Here is a 16,029-nt window from a genome sequence, read left to right as displayed (position 1 = left end):
TTTTGAATGCTCATGAACTTAATTTGAGTGTAAGTGTTTCAAGGATCATTCTGAAACAGTGTTTTTGAACTCAGCTGGGTCATAGGAACTTTCTCAGCACTCTATTCTAATTTGCAGTTTTGCTATAATAAAAGCCCCAAATATATTGCTACTGTCTAGACATTTTATCTGAAACAAGTGTCCTTTGTAGTCTCAGAGGACTTTTCTATTTTATTTCCAGTAAATCAAAGTCTGTGAAGAGCTTTGGTTCTTATTAAGACATACCCTTCACAGTCCAGCGACTGCCAACGGAGGCAAGGCATTGACAGTTCATTTACATATAAGTGATGACTTCCATCAGGTAGTTGGCTCAAAAATACAATGGACATTTAGAGCACATCCAATATTTCTTGTTCTTTGATGAGCATCAAGTGCCAATTTATACATCGAAACCGACTATTGGAAAGTGAAGGCTTCTCTTCACTGACCTTACACTGTCTTTTGCAGATCCGGAGTGACATATTGTCATTCCACTAAATGCACGTTTATTCCTCCAAAGAGGCATGTAAAGCAAGCTGGTATCAATAAACATCAAAACAACTATAAGTTGCATAGAAAAATGCCCTGGCCGTATTCATTGCTAGCGCAAGCCACCGCTTTTACTGTAAAGCAGCCAGCAAGGTTTGGATTTGGGGTTGGAGGCTGACCCACAGCACCCGAGCCAGGCAAGACAGAGGTGTGGGGGCTGCTGCTCCCTTGAGCACAGCTGGATGAACAGCCACACTCTCCCCTGGGGCTTGAAGGAGTGGGGAGAGAGGGCAGCTGCCTGCCGAGGTGTCGTGGTTTAACCCCAGACAGCAACTAAGCACCATGCAGCTGCTCACTCACTCCCCCCCACCCAGCAGGACAGGGGAGAGAATTGGGAAAAAAAAGTAAAACTCATGGACTGAGGTAAGAACAGTTTAATAGAACAGAAAGGAAGAACCTAATAATGATAATAGTAACAATAATAAAATTACAATAATGATAATAGAAGGATTGGAATATCCAAGTGATGCAAAATGCAACCGCTCACCAACCAACACCCAGTTAGTTCTCAAGCACCAATCCCCCTCCCCCCCAGGCCAATTCCTCCCCAGTTTATATACTGGGCAGGACATCCCATGGTATGGAATACCCCTTCGGCCAGTTTGGGTCAGCTGCCCTGGCTGTGTCCTGTGCCAACTTCTTGTGCCCCTCCAGCCTTCTTGCTGGCTGGGCATCAAAAGCTGAAAACCCCTTGACCTAAAGGATAAACATTACTTAGCAACAACTGAAAACATCAGTGTGTTATCAATATTCTTCTCACACTGAACCCAAAACGTAGCACTATACCAGCTACTAGGAAGACAGTTAACTCTGTCCCAGCTGAAACCAGGACACAAGGGTAACCTGGATGCCACTCCTAATAGTGGATGCTAATGCATTCACAGCTGGAACAAATACAGCTTGACAAGTCAGAGGGAGACAACCAGCCTGCTGTGGGCTGCAGCTGGCTTGGGCAAATGAAAAACAGGTTTCAGTCCTTGATACAGTTTTGCACTAGGGTGCTACAGTGAGTAATGGAGCGGAGGAACCAGTGGTGAACCATACCCAAAGGTCTGGCAGTGATAACTGATGGCAGATATGCACCCGCTGTCTGTAGAGGATGAGGGAGTAAACCACTCAGGTTAACGTTAGTTTCTTTACTTAGGGTGTTCGGTGTTAGAAGGCATTGTTTACAAGGTCTAGAGCATGGGAGAAGAATTTTTAGAAAATAATAGAAATATAATAATAGAAAAATTTAGTTAATAATAAAAAATAAGAAGAAGAAAGAATAGAAAATAGTAATAATTAAAATATTGGAAAAGACTGAAACAGACAAAGGGGAACACAGGTACCCTCCTTCTAGTAGCTGGACAGAGCCAGCGTACATGTCCCACAGAAGCATCTATTCAGATAATTTTTTACATCTGTGTTAAAAAGGATGAAGGAAAGCAGAGAAGAAGCCTTCCAATTACCCCACTATTTCCACTGAAAGAAAGCAGGCAGAATCCATGCAGCAGCAGCAGCAGCAGCAAACACTTCAGCTCTTCTCCAAATTTTCCTCTGCAGCCAAGTTACCCTCAAAGCTGCATCAGTTATTCATATGCAACATGTTTATGTCTTCAAACTAATCAGCAGGAGGGTGGGTAACTGATAACCTGGTAGGTCATTTTTCATCTCAGAAATGATAACCGATTGACTTCCTTCTGCCAGATGCTTAAGCACCTTGTTTTGGCAGAAGGGGCATGAACAGCTGGGGATGGACATTTGGCAACTCCTAAAGGGCATCAGCTGGCAGTGGATAGACACTTCTCCCTAAGCAGCACATCTATTTTAGGGGGTCCCCATTGCCTCTCACCTCCAGGTGGGCTGAGTGCTGAACCAGCTGCTGGTGTGCTTGTGCAGCAATGGGGAAGAAAACTCTGTGAGAATAATATCCCTTAAAAATTTTCTCGCCTCAGTTGTCAGCTGTGCTTACAGGACAAAAGAAACAAGCCCTGCCTGCAGTCCTCAATACTTGCCTCCCTGCTGCACAACAGATTTATTCCAGTTCCAGGGACAGAGGTACCACTGCACCCATTGAGAAAAATTAGAGGCGCCATTTACTCTTCTCGGTCCCAAATTCTGAAATATTTACTGAATTTTTACAGAAGGATATTGCCTCTCCATTTACAGGAAGACTGTCAGAATAAAGATTTGTCCCTTATACAGGTTAAAGAAAAAAGACCTAAAAATAGAAACCTACTGACTTATGTGTTGCCATAGGGAGGTTACTGATTGGTACAATTTTACAGTTTTCTTATGAATGTACTATGTCATGGTGTTTTGATGTTTGAATCCATGTCCTGGTTTCAGCTGGGATAGAGTTAATTTTCTTCCTAGTAGCTGGCATAGTGCTGTTTTTGAGTTAGGTATGAGAAGAATGTTGATAACACTGATGTTTTCAGTTGTTGCTAAGTAATGTTTAGTCTAAAGTCAAGGATTTTTCAGCTTCTGATGCCCAGCCAGCAAGAAGGCTGGAGGGGCACAAGAAGCTGGGAGGGGACACAGCCAGGACACCTGACCCAAACTGGCCAACGGGGTATTCCATACCATGGGATGTCAGATCTAGTGTATAAACTGGGGGGAGTGGGACTGGGGGGATCGCCGCTTGGGAACTAACTGGGCGTCGATCGGTGGGTGGTGAGCAATTGCACTGTGCATCACTTGTACATTCCAATCCTTTTATTATTGCTGTTGTCATTTTATCAGTGTTATGATTATCATTATTAGTTTCTTCTTTTCTGTTCTATTAAACCGTTCTTATCTCAACCCATGAGTTTTACTTTTCCTGATTTTCTCCCCCATCCCACTGGGGGGGGGAAGTGAGTGAGTGGCTGTGTGGTGCTTGTCTGCTGGCTGGGGTTAAACCACGACAATCCATTATGTACATTGCACACTGATTCACCCTATGATATGTAAATTGATACATATATTTTTAAAAAAGGTCTAAAATTATGTAACCTGCTGGATTTTCACATTTATTTTTATGTCCTCCTTAAGGAGGTCTTCAATATGAAGGAGCCCTGTGTCCTGCTTATTCTCAGATGTAATATTCTTTCCCTACAAAAGTGTCTCTACACTGGAACTTGATTTCTAAAGACTTCACCAGCTACTTTTGATGCAGTGGCACAGGAAATCCTGATCAGAGAGGTGAGTTTCTTTTCCACTCTCTCAATGAAGAAGTTGCTAATGCAGCTGACACTTGAAAACCAGCTTTCTTTGACTTTTGATAGGAAAATGCTGCAATAAAAAATAAACATTTATTAATTAGAAGTGTATGAGAAGTTTAATAATCAGAAGTTTGACAACAAAGACCAATAAATTTCAACACCAAAACCCTTAAATTCTACATTCTTGGGAGAAGACTGATAAATGTCTTTTCCCAGCTGAGATTATTCAGAAAACCTAGGATGAATTTGCAGACTGTTTCAAGGAAACCAAGCTCACATTCTAAATAAACAAATTATTAGCCAGAGAGAATTGACCTGCCTCTATTTACAGAACTATGTTGTATTTGCAAGCAAAGGTCAGTTCAGGTGTCCAACTAAGATGTGAAATTGCCAAGTTACTCCTAGTTTCAGTTACTGGATTCCCCTAAATCAGTAAGTTTGCAGGCCATGTGGAACTATTTACCATGTGAGCAAAGACAAGTTACCACTGCTTTGGATAACTCAGTTCTTTATAAAACTTTTCCTTTTTAACTTATAAACCTCATAACACATCCTTAATTTGGCCATGCTGTAACATACAGGGTTTTAGTTTCAGCATTTGCTAACACAGTTGCTCAGTAACATTTTTTATTTTGTAGAAAATGAAAAGTTGAGCCAGATATGTAAAATGCAATCCTTTCAAAAAGAGAAAGAGCCATTTTCAACTTTTTATAAATGGAATGGAAAAATAATGGAAAAGGAAGATATTTAACATGTCATTCAGGAATCTCCCTATTGTATTTACTCTGGCCTGAAGTGGGGCCTTGTTTTGATGTATAGTAGAGGAACGGGAGAGCTTGTTTACAAAATTTTTCTCATCCTGACCAAACCAAGGAGGAAAAATATCACCGGCACATGGCAAGAGGAAAGACTTATTAGCACCCAACCAAAGGGAAGAAAAATGGGACCAAAAATACACACCTGTACATCAGCCAGTTATACCTACAGAAGGATGTAAGAGTTGACACAGAAGCTCCTAAGTGCTAACACTTTACTTCCCCTAAACCGAACACTTTTTCATAAACTTTATGTCCCCTGGAGAAACACTCCCTAAATGCAAGTGAAAGCGGCGTACTAGGGAGTCAGGTATGACAGCATTAGGCGCACAAGGTCATGTTTCAAATGGTTTGCCAAGAATAGAAAAATAGGTATTTTTACAATTAAAAGGTAAGTTCACAGTAAGAGGAGGAAGAAATACTGCTTTCTGTACTTTATTCATAAAGCAGCCCCTTACCAACTCAGCTTGTTGCACTGAAGTGCCTCACACAGTAAATACTCATTTGAAAATACAACCAACACCATCCAGAGCTATGTTCTTGGTATGTATTTTGGCTTGCTTTGAAGTAAAATAAAATAACATATATTTAGCTTTAAAATGGCACATATTTGGCACAGTTTTAATGAATAGGAGTTTACCATGTGGATATTACTTTCTACAGAAAATAGACTATTCAAAAGAAATAACAAGAGCAGGATGCTTTAATATGTTCCAAAAGTAGAGAAAACAAACACACACACACACAGAGGCAAACAAACAAACAAACAAAGGACTTAGTTCTGCAAATCCTTTTACATGTGAGAAAACAGCACTTCGCTGCCTCCATGCCAGTCGTTACTTTTGCAGGAAGGAGGACCGATTCACTTCTGACAAGACTAGAATTAATGCCATCAGAGTAACAGGTATTCAAATGACTTCCGCAGATGTAAACCAACTTTTTCCTTTTAAAACTTCCATTAATACAGCAGAGGATTCAAATGATGCACACAGACACATGCATGCACACCCCTATTTCATGCACTGAACCAGTAGCACACCACTGAAGAAGGTTGGGTCAACAAGTCCCACAAATCCCATGATTGCTGTTGGAGAACTTGCAGGGTGAGATTGGTAGGAGGCTTTGTGTTGCAGACAGACTTTGTGGGGCAGGTTAGGAACTAGGCAGGAAATGAAGAACTGTTTAAAGACTCTTCTTTCCTGCATCACTCTGGTCAACGCAGCCAACACCATTATGGCCACTGTGTTACTCCTGCTGTGTCTCGATGTCAAACATGTTCCTTATGAATTCTCTTAAAAAATTATTTGCACCTTTAACATTCTGACTGAGAAATGCAGTCCTCAGTGATGGTCTCCAACTGGAAAATACAACTGGAATAGCTAGAGAATAATTATAAAGAGTATAGAAAGAAACAATTGCCAAGAACATTTATATTATGATTTCAAAGTCTCACCAAGCCTCTCCTCCATCAATAGTGAAAACAAGGAGACAGGAGGAGAATAACAACAGAAGGGATAAGAAAGAAAAGCAGCTGGAAGAAATAAGCAGGAAGCCCCAGAATGGAAACTCTCTTGGCAGGATCGGTGGAAAATAGACCCATATCCATAAAGCTTAACTGTATAAAATAATCCAGTACCAAATAAAGATTTAAATAATACACACATTTAAACTTTGCTATTACCTATTCTGCTCAAGTAAAGAAAAAAAAATGGACCTTTGATAGTTCAGAGAACAGTCCAAATAAGAAGGATCAAGTGAAATTGATTTCTTCCTCTGCATGGTGCACTTGGTCTCTTCAGGTTTTGCACATGGAGACTGTCTCACCAAAACTCTCCATGTTGGATAGAGTACTTGTGGCTTCTCAAAGTCTCATCAGGACTGAGATGTGTCAAAAGTGGGACTGGGTAGTGGGAAGTACAGGAAACAATGCCAGAAGAATTTCATTAAAAAACCTCCAAGAACCAGAATGTTGTTAAACCAACAAAAAACTGACCACACAAAGTATCCTTCACAATTAGTCCTGAAGATACTTATAGAGCAGGTAGATAAATAAAAGAGCCACCTCTCCAAGATAAATCCATGCTACCTAAAAATTAACTTGTAGTGTTCACAGCTGAAGCTGTACAAGTATACTGCACAGCAGAGGCAGCCACTTTACAACTTCTTAATGACACATTGCAATGAGATACTGATACTGAATATTTTTCCTGGGGGAAAAAAAAATTAGGAAACTCTAAACCAGATCATTTAAGTGAATTGGTTTTGACATGTCCATTTCTGCAACTGTTCATTGCTTTTGATAAGTGCCTCAAACACACTTTGTGACTGTGGTAGTGCACTGTAACAGATTGCCTCAGTCATCTGCCTCAGTTTCCTCATCTTGAAAGTTAGGATAATGCTGAACCTTTTTGCAACCATTTATTTTGATTTTTGTTTTTTTTTAAAGCTACAGAAAAATTACATATCACTTAGTGTTAAAAATGCAGCAGCAAATATACATGTTACATTATTCAGCATCAGCACTACAGCTGCCTAACTCACCCTGGACAAAGTTACCCCAAACTGAATAAAGGCAGAAGTGTACAACTTTGTCACATGGTTGGCTGCAAATCTAACTGCAAGTTCTAGACACAGAAGAAAGATAAAGAGCTACAAATGATTCTTAAGGGAAAGCATTTTTAGGTAGCATCGCAAATACAGGTATTCAGATTTTGGATAGGTGGCCACTGAAAACTGCTGAAATTGAAGATAAAATCAAGCATAACCTAGAACACTGGAAGGTAAAGCAAACAGGGTCAGTTTGGATCCTTCCAGGAAAACAAAGTTATAGGCTGAAATCTTGAGTGATACCTCTCTTGAGCTTCCTAGCTAATTCTTCTTAGCATGAATGTATCATATTTAAGTTTCAATTTTAAGATATTATGTGCTTTAGTGAAGCATAAGTCACCTTGCTTTTTTAGATGGATGCTATTGCATGTTTACGGCCATTCGAGATTAAAAGTACAGTTATACTCATTAAAAAGGACTATGAAGACATGCCATTTTATTTTTAAACTACTGATGTTCCTGTAACTTCTTAGGATCATAACTATTTATTTTTATAACAAAAATAATTTCTTGGTTTTTTTTTTTCTTGTTTACGTCTTTCCTTTTTCACTTCAGCTCTTTGCAGAAGCAATGGAGCTATAAAAACAGCCTTAGTCCTATGCTGGCTCAATTTAGCAGCAATATTGTAACGTCAGTTTTTGTGGCAAAAAATTCATTAAAAGCAAAGATGACAGCTTGACTTTCAGATCACAGGCAGAGTTACAGGGCTGGCATGTAAAGAAAAAAAATCATATTCTTATTGGGTATGGAATTCTCTGAGATAATAAATATGGAAACCTGTAATGACATTTTTGGTCAGCCTCCTGAATATAAGTAATAATCAGATAGTCTGCTGTTTCATAACCTTGGCTGCAGTTTACAGTTACACATCGGCAGATTTCCCAACTCACCACACCGGCAACACAAATAAAAAGTGAGATGTGGAGATGTACAGAGGGATGTGAACGATGGGAAAAAGCTAAGAATTCTAGCAGAAATGCAGAGATGGGTGAACGTTAGGAAGCTTAGACCTTTTGTCTACATTTGTTAGCTAAATTTGGGGCTGAGAAGAGAGGGCTGGCCCTCACCCATGAGGAATGGCATTGCCCGCTGAGGGTCAGGGAAAAGGCTGCCAGCCCATGGAGACACACCCTCACCTTAACTTCAGAGAGCACCAATGACCAAAACTTCAGGAGTGTTGCCTGCCTCCACTGAAAAAAGGTTCCTCTACCTTAAGCATGTCTTTTAAAGTTGGCAAATCCAATGTAACAGCGCTTGAAGACAGGCAACTGGAGAGACCTGAGTCTCTGAAAGCTCCTGAGAGACAAATATGGTACTTTTAGAGGAAGCCTATACTTAATATTATAAGCCAATTTCAAATTCTCAAAGTTTGAATACATACAGTGTTATGTATGTGACAAAGTCATGGGATCCTCTTAAAATATGATTCTATGATTCTATGATCCTCTTGAAATACATGGAGTTGAGTACCAGCTCTCCCACTGTCCAGTTCCCCCAGTGGGCCCAGTGATTACTGCGTATATAAGATTGCATTATGATCTAACAGCTTGGAAAAGCTGGTGTCTCAAATCATTCATTATTATTTTAAATCTAGAAGCACAAAAGCTGGAAGAATGTAATTTCAAAATGAGTAGGAGTGAAAAAAGAAACCAACAAACAATAAAAGACAAATGATTCTGAAATATTAGCTAAGTTACAAACTTGAAAATATTCCATTCTATTTCTTTACATATAATACAAAGCTGCTTCATCATGTCTCCATTAACACTTCCCATACAGTATACGTACGCTGATATGGGATTGTGTTCTGTGCGTTATGGTTGATTATATATTTCTCAAAAGTTAATCCACTTTGGAATTTATTAAGCAGTAAAACTAAAATTCTATTAACCTTAATGGGATTTACACAAGGGAATTCACACTTAATATGGATGCAACACCGATGCTTAAAACTGTTGCCAGGAAAAAAAAGACGGGCTTACTGTAGTTAAAGCAAAGTCATCACATTTTCTATTTATGTAGTCCTTCACAAGGGTAATCCTCTGTGTATTAAGGGGAGAAGAAAAAGCCACAGACTGGTTAGTATTTAAGCTTCTCAGATGCCAAGCGAGATAACTGCATTTGCCAATAAAGGGTGGTCTTATTGGTGTGGGACTAATAAACATTGGTAGAAGGATGAAGAGACATTATCTTCGGTTTTCTTACAGGTCCTGAAAGTGCTATTGCTCACATTTTCTGCTGTATAATGCTGTACAATAACACTGCTGTTGGAATACATTCCCTGTAATATAGTATACATGTAATATAATGAATACAAATTCACGTTCTCCCTGTACCAGCCATTTCTCACAACCAAACTAAAGTAAAACTCCTTAGATTTTTCTCAAGAGACTATTCATCTCTATTGTTTCATGCCTCATCTGTGACAGGGATGAATGGCTTTGGGAGCAGACCCTGCTGCAGGAGTGACAGCAGAAGCTGGAGAGCATTTTGGCTCCTGCAGGTACAACCGTAGGACTCCCTGGACTTTCAAGCTTTGTGGGATGACACACAGGAGACAGTAGCAAGCAGTTAACTCTTCTGAGGATGGCCACAGTTAGTGGTTTCATGGGTTTCAAAGTGGCGCAGCAAATACATTTTGCGTACTCCTGTGATAGCAAGGTTGAATTATTTGTCCTGGCACTTTGTCCTAGGAATACATTTCACTCAATGCAAGCAATGTTACCCAGATGGTATCTTGCCCTAGCAGCCTCATATACCAGTCCCAATGAAAACATTTGTAATATTAAAGTCTAATCTTCTGCAGAATAAAATCAAATAAAAACCCTTGGAACAATCATGAAGGAATTAGAAAAAGAAAATCTTGTGTAAATTACTAGAAAAATCTCAGATTTCACAAGGTTCCAAATTTGGATTCCCTGACATTAAAATAGCAGCCTGAAACAAAACTACAGAAAAAATGCTGTAGTACAAATAAATTCGTACTTTTAGAATAAACCACATTGTAAATGCACTTGGATATACTGACATTAACATGCAGTCTGAAATGATGAAAAAGAATCACTTCCTTTCTTATGCTACTTTTCTTTCATTAGGAATTAAATACTCACAAAATAAAGCCTTTCTCAGGCTCTTAGCATCTTTGCCCCTCTTTGACAATGCAACCCAGATACTCTAACACTAATATAAAGCTTTCTAATACAGATTTGGAGCTACAAGTCTGGGTTGTTATTGCGTTTATGTCATTCTGCCCAGAAGTGTTTTGAAGACAACCATTTTAAAGCCAGTAAAGTTGAGTCCCTCTCTGCACAACATGATTTGCTGTGTCAACATTCTTCATTAGCTAAGATAAACTATGCAAAAATCTGAAAATGAAATTAGATGGTGCAGAGATTAATTTAATGGTAACTATCTTGTGAACACAGAGATAATTTGATTTTGGTCTTACAGCAAACTTTCTCACACATAGAATCAGAGCCAGGCTACATACCATGAATCTAAGCTTGGATCTTTTCTCTCCATATGGGTAGAGGGTTCATTTGCAAGGGCATTTGCATTTGAAGATTTGGGGCTTCTGTATTTTGGATTGCATTCTCCTCTTCACCACATAACTGCAATAAAAGAAGCATGACAGAAAGTGATTCATCTTTACATATGTGTGCCAGGAATCTTGAAATGGTGATTGGTTTTGGTCATAGCAACTGGTCTTCCTAGAAAAAAGAACAGGAAGCACAGGAAGAGAGTCCTGAGCCAATATTTTCATAAAATGTCTGAGACTGGACAGTCAGGTATCCTAATCTTCATTCGAAAAAAACACTCGCTACAGCATGAAACAGAACAGATTCTTTTCATAAGCCCACCAAACTTAATGGAACCTTTCCATGACATCCAAAACCATAGGATCAAGGATCTGTAAGCAGCACCTGTCAGACCAGTGGGGCCTTGGAGCCTTTCAGCACTGCAGCGCACAAGCGCACCAGCTACAGACTCCATCCAAGAGGCAGGACTAGGCATGAACCCGCTAGTTTTGGGACTGGCTGCCAATGCTGAGCATGCCAGCTTCTCATCAGAGCATAAACTCATTTGTTGATGGCCTAGATTGGGTGGGCGGGCGAAGTGCCTGTGTGGTGGGCGAGGTCTCCATTCACTTGCTGCTCTCGCAGAGGAACATTCAGTTTCCCACCAAACTCCTTTAATACCTAGTCGCATGTTGGATATGAACAGCAAGTAGTTCCCCACAGTGGCTGCACTCTCCAACCAGGGGTTAGAAAGGATGTCTACATACCTGTCGGGTTTGGAAAAACAGATTAGCCATCCCACAGAACTTTCTCTTGAACCCTCCAGCATGCAGGGTGAGAAAACTGAATACCTCTGAATATTTATTCCATAGTCCCTTGCAGTGCGCTGAACTCCACGCTAAGTTCATTGAAACAAATACTGCATTGCTCATCTTGCATTTCCCTTTTTTGTAGTGATATTGAGCGATATTTTACATTCACATGCTATCTATCTTGAATTAATGAGGATAAGAAGCATGCAGTACATTGCTACATATTTTCAGTAGCCCTTATGTTGTTTTCACCCTGTGAATGTTCTTGAGGGGAAATATACCACAAGAAAAGACATATATGAAAGGAAAAAGTAGTTTTACTGAGTTCCCTCTCCCTTCCTACTCATATATCTGTCTTTATTCTTTCTGCAAAATATCCACATGGCTGATGGGCCACATGAGAAGGGATAGAGAGAAATATTGAGCAAGAAAAAAATAAATTGAAAAGGTTTATTTCCCTTAAAAAACTGTGCAGCAAATGGAGAACAGACACCGTAATTCTTTCCTAATATTCTAAATTCTTTACTATCTCAAATCATACTCACTGAGGACACAGCCACTGCGTCTGTACTTCCTTGCTAATTTTTCAGGCTATACCATGCTCCAGTAACCAGCTTTCCCAAATGTCCAGCTCAGGCATCAGTCTGGATCAACACATATCCAGTCATAACTTCATGCTAAAACCCACATACCAGGAAATGGAGGTGCTAACAGGTTCATGCACATGGATGCAGGAATTCAGAAGGCCAGTAATCTGGACAAGCACAGATAGGACATCTGTAGACTAGCTGTCCAAGGCCAGTTTATTTTCTGCTTTATTTCTTGGTTCACCGGTCATGTTTATCTATACATATATATGTGTGTGTGTGTGTAACTTCCACACATCCACACATATATATATATATATATATGTGAGTATATATATGTGATCTTTTCTTCCAAAGTTTGTACCTATATTACCCTCAAATATAAAATTAAATTATTATAAGCTTCACTGCATTATTTAAAATACTACTTACAAGTTTCTATACATTTCATTGCATCCCTTTTTAAATAAATTCATGAAATTATTTTTACATAGCATTGCAATTAATTTTAGTTGAATATTCAGCCTTAATGGAATTAATATTTAACAGATTTCTGCAATCTGTCCAAGACTGTTTGCTAAAGAACAGTATTATTTCTACTGCTGCATTTGAAGCAAGAATTCTTTGAACTCTGAGAAACTGAGAAAATTAGGATTCATAACAGAATATTAGATCATGTCCTCATGCAACGCTCCTGAAACATACAAACATAGCCCCACATCTGGGAAGCTGTTGCTATAAAATCTCTCTCATGTAAATAATCCTTACTCAGCCTTTAGTCAAATTCCAACCATTCAACAAAGCTCATAATTTCCTGAAAAGTCAACATTTTCTTTCAGAGAAAGTGGCCAGGGAGTCAGGTGATGAAATAGAAATGCTGAAATAAAAATGCTAAACCAAGAATTTAAGACATAATGCATACTACTCAATTAAATCCCTTTGCACTTTCTTCCTTTTTGCCAAAAAGTATTTTTCAATAATTTTTATACCTGGGAGGAAAGAGGTCCTCATCAGTTGAAAGCTGGTACATAATTAGCAATGAACACATCTTTTGTCCTATAAGGATTTACTATTTTATCAATGGGTGAATCTTGGGAAAACAACACTCAAATCTGTCAGAATTAACTGACCTATATTAATAACTATAGATAAAAATATTTTATGCTTTTGGGGCTTCTAAATTTTATTGTTCTCTGTGTTTTCAGCTCTCATAGATACAAAAATTTATCTAGATTAATTATGCTCTGAGAAGCTATGAGGATGAAACACTATCATCTGTACATTCATGACATCAGACATCCACTGTCAGAAGATGGGAAACTTCTGTGCAAACTGCAGACACTAGTGGCAATTACTTCTATCTCTCCTGATCTTTCCAGAGCAAGCAAAGACATGGCAGCACAGTACAAAGCCTCCTTTTGGGGAGGGCAACTATTATTACTAGTTGATGGAAAGTTGTCTTCAGAATTACTATGATGGTTATAAGTCATGCATGGATGTAATCCAACCAACTAAAAATATATTAGATTGGGTTTCCTTGTTAAATCACAGTAACTCTCTCCTCTTGATGCACTCTGTTTATTTGAGCTGACCTCAAATACTGTTCCATTTATGGTCTGTATTTAGCCCTACAAATAAGATAGTTAAAATAATTTCTATACAAAATCTGTAGAGAAATCTAGGATCTTTCCCTGTTAACATGAAAAACAGAAGGTGATGTTATTTGAGGAAAGGGGACAGTCACTGGAAATGCAAATTAGAGAGTTACTCAGAAGCCCACTTCCGTGAGCAAGTGTATTTTTCCCTTCTGTCATGCCCCAATATTTGCTGTATCCTGGGCATATTCTCCAATCGTCAAAAAGTAGACTGAGAGTAGAAACTGAGTTTTTCCACTCATTGTTATTGAGGAAGCCTCCTGAAAATTTTACTTCATCCTTGCCAAAGGTGCGGCAGGGAGCCCACTTCTTTCAGGACAATCACAATATTTTGAAGCCTTTCTTTTTCGATTTTCTTGTCAGCTCACAGAATCACAGAGTGGTTGAGTTTGGAAAGGACCTCTGCAGGTCATCTTGTCCAGCCCCCCTGCTCAAGCAGGGCCACCTAGAGCAGGTTGCCCAGGACCATGTCCAGATGACATTTGAGTATCTCCGAGGATGCAGAATCCACAACCTCTCAGAGAAGCCTGTGCCAGTGCTCAGTCACACAATGAAGAAGTGTTTCTGATGTTCACATAGAACCTGCTGTGTTTCAGTTTGTGCCCATTGCCTCTTATTCTATTACCTTCCCAGGAATCAAGATAAGGCTGGCCAGCCTATAGTTCCCTGGGCCATCCTTTTTGCCCTTTTTGGAAACATGAGTCACATTTGCTTTCCTCCAGCCCTCAGGAACCTCTTCCAAATGCCATGATTGTCCAAAGATAATTGAAAGTGTTCTTGCAATGACATCAACACTTGTGGGTGCATCCCATCAGGGCCCATGGACTGATGTATGCCCAGTTTGCTTAAAAACTCCCATACCTGATCCTCTTCCACCAAGGGTATGTCTTCCTCGCTCCAGACTCTCCCCTTGAACACCAGGGCCTAAAAGCCGTTCTTGCTAGTAAAGACTGAGGCAAACAGGGCATTCAGTACCTCAACCTTTTCCATGTCCTGTGTCACTATGTCTGCCCCATTCAGCAGTGGGACCATTTTTTCCCTAGTTTTCCTTTCACTACTTATGTACTTGTAGAAACCCTTCATGTTGCCTTTGACATCCCTCACCAGATTCATCTCCAGGTGGCCTTTGACTTTCCTCACTGTGTCCTTGCGTACTCAGTGTCTCTATATTCCTCCCAGGTTATCTGTCCCTACTTCCACCTTCTTTCTACTTCCTTTTTGTGTTTGAGTTTGGCCAGGAGCTCCTTGCTCATCCATGCAGGCCTCCTGGCATTTTTCCTTGACTTTCTGTTCTTTGGGATGGACTGCTCTTGAGCTTGGAGGAGGTGATTTTTGAATATCAACCAGCTTTCTTGGACTCCCCTTTCCTCGATCACCCTATCCCATAGGACTCTTTTAAGCAGTTCCCTGAAGGGGCTGAAGTCTGCTCTTCTGAAGTCCAGAGCTGTGATCTTGGTTTTTTGCTCTACTCCCTCTTATCTGTTTTCTAAACTCCACCATTTCTTAGTCACTGCAGGCTGCCTTTGACCTTCACATCCCCAGAAAGCCCTCCCTTGTTTGTAAGTATGAGGTCCAGCAGACCACCTCCCTTCATTGGTTCCTCTATCACTTTTGTCAAAAAGTTGTCATCAGTGGTCTCCTAGAATCTCCTTTTGCCCCGCCGTGTTGTCCCTCCAACAGATAGAAGTAGAAGGCCTCATCTACCTGTTCTTCCTGATAGACAGCCTATAGCAGACACCCACTACAATGCCTTCCATCCCCATAAGCTCTCAGCTGGCCCGTCACCCATTCCCAGGCAGAACACCATGCACTCCAGCTACTTTCTCACATCAAGAGCAACTCCTTCTTATCTTCCCAGTCTGTCCTTCCTAAAGACCCCGTATCACTCCATTGCAGCACTCCAGTTACGTGAGCCATCCCACCATGTCTCCATCATCCCATCAAGATCACAGCCCTGCACCTCCATACAGACCCCTAATTCATGGTGCTCATTCCCCGTACTGCATGTGTTAGTGTACGGGCACTTCAGAGAGGCACCCCGGCATGTGAATTTCCCAGAAAGGATCGGGGAGGGGGTTCCCCATAATTGTGCCTTGCAAGCACTTCCTTGCTTACATGCAAATCCTTGAGTTGATTCTGCTTAAGTCCTGTTTTGTTGATTATGTGTTCCCTTCGTTCACACCACTCCAGGCCCTTGCAGAAGACCCAAACAGCACAGTACAGCCTTGTCATTTAGCTGCTGTAGTCCTTTTTTAACACAGGCCCTGAGTAAAAAGTCCC

General features: G+C 40.2%; 1 protein-coding gene across 1 annotated transcript in view; it reads right to left on the bottom strand.

Annotated features, from left to right (window-relative positions):
• Positions 1-3,687: 3,687 nt before the first annotated feature.
• IQCM (IQ motif containing M) overlaps positions 3,688-16,029 on the bottom strand; it is a 160,767-nt gene continuing 148,425 nt past the window's right edge. Inside the window, 2 exon segments of the mRNA XM_075040170.1 lie at positions 3,688-3,750; positions 3,752-3,825. Of these exon segments, the coding sequence (XP_074896271.1) occupies positions 3,688-3,750; positions 3,752-3,825 (137 nt within the window).

The sequence above is a fragment of the Buteo buteo genome, chromosome 1 (genome assembly GCF_964188355.1).
Source record: "Buteo buteo chromosome 1, bButBut1.hap1.1, whole genome shotgun sequence".
Classification (NCBI taxonomy): Eukaryota; Metazoa; Chordata; class Aves; order Accipitriformes; family Accipitridae; genus Buteo; species Buteo buteo.
Note: the sequence above shows the minus strand (reverse complement) of the source record. Positions and strands in the feature narration are given on the sequence as shown.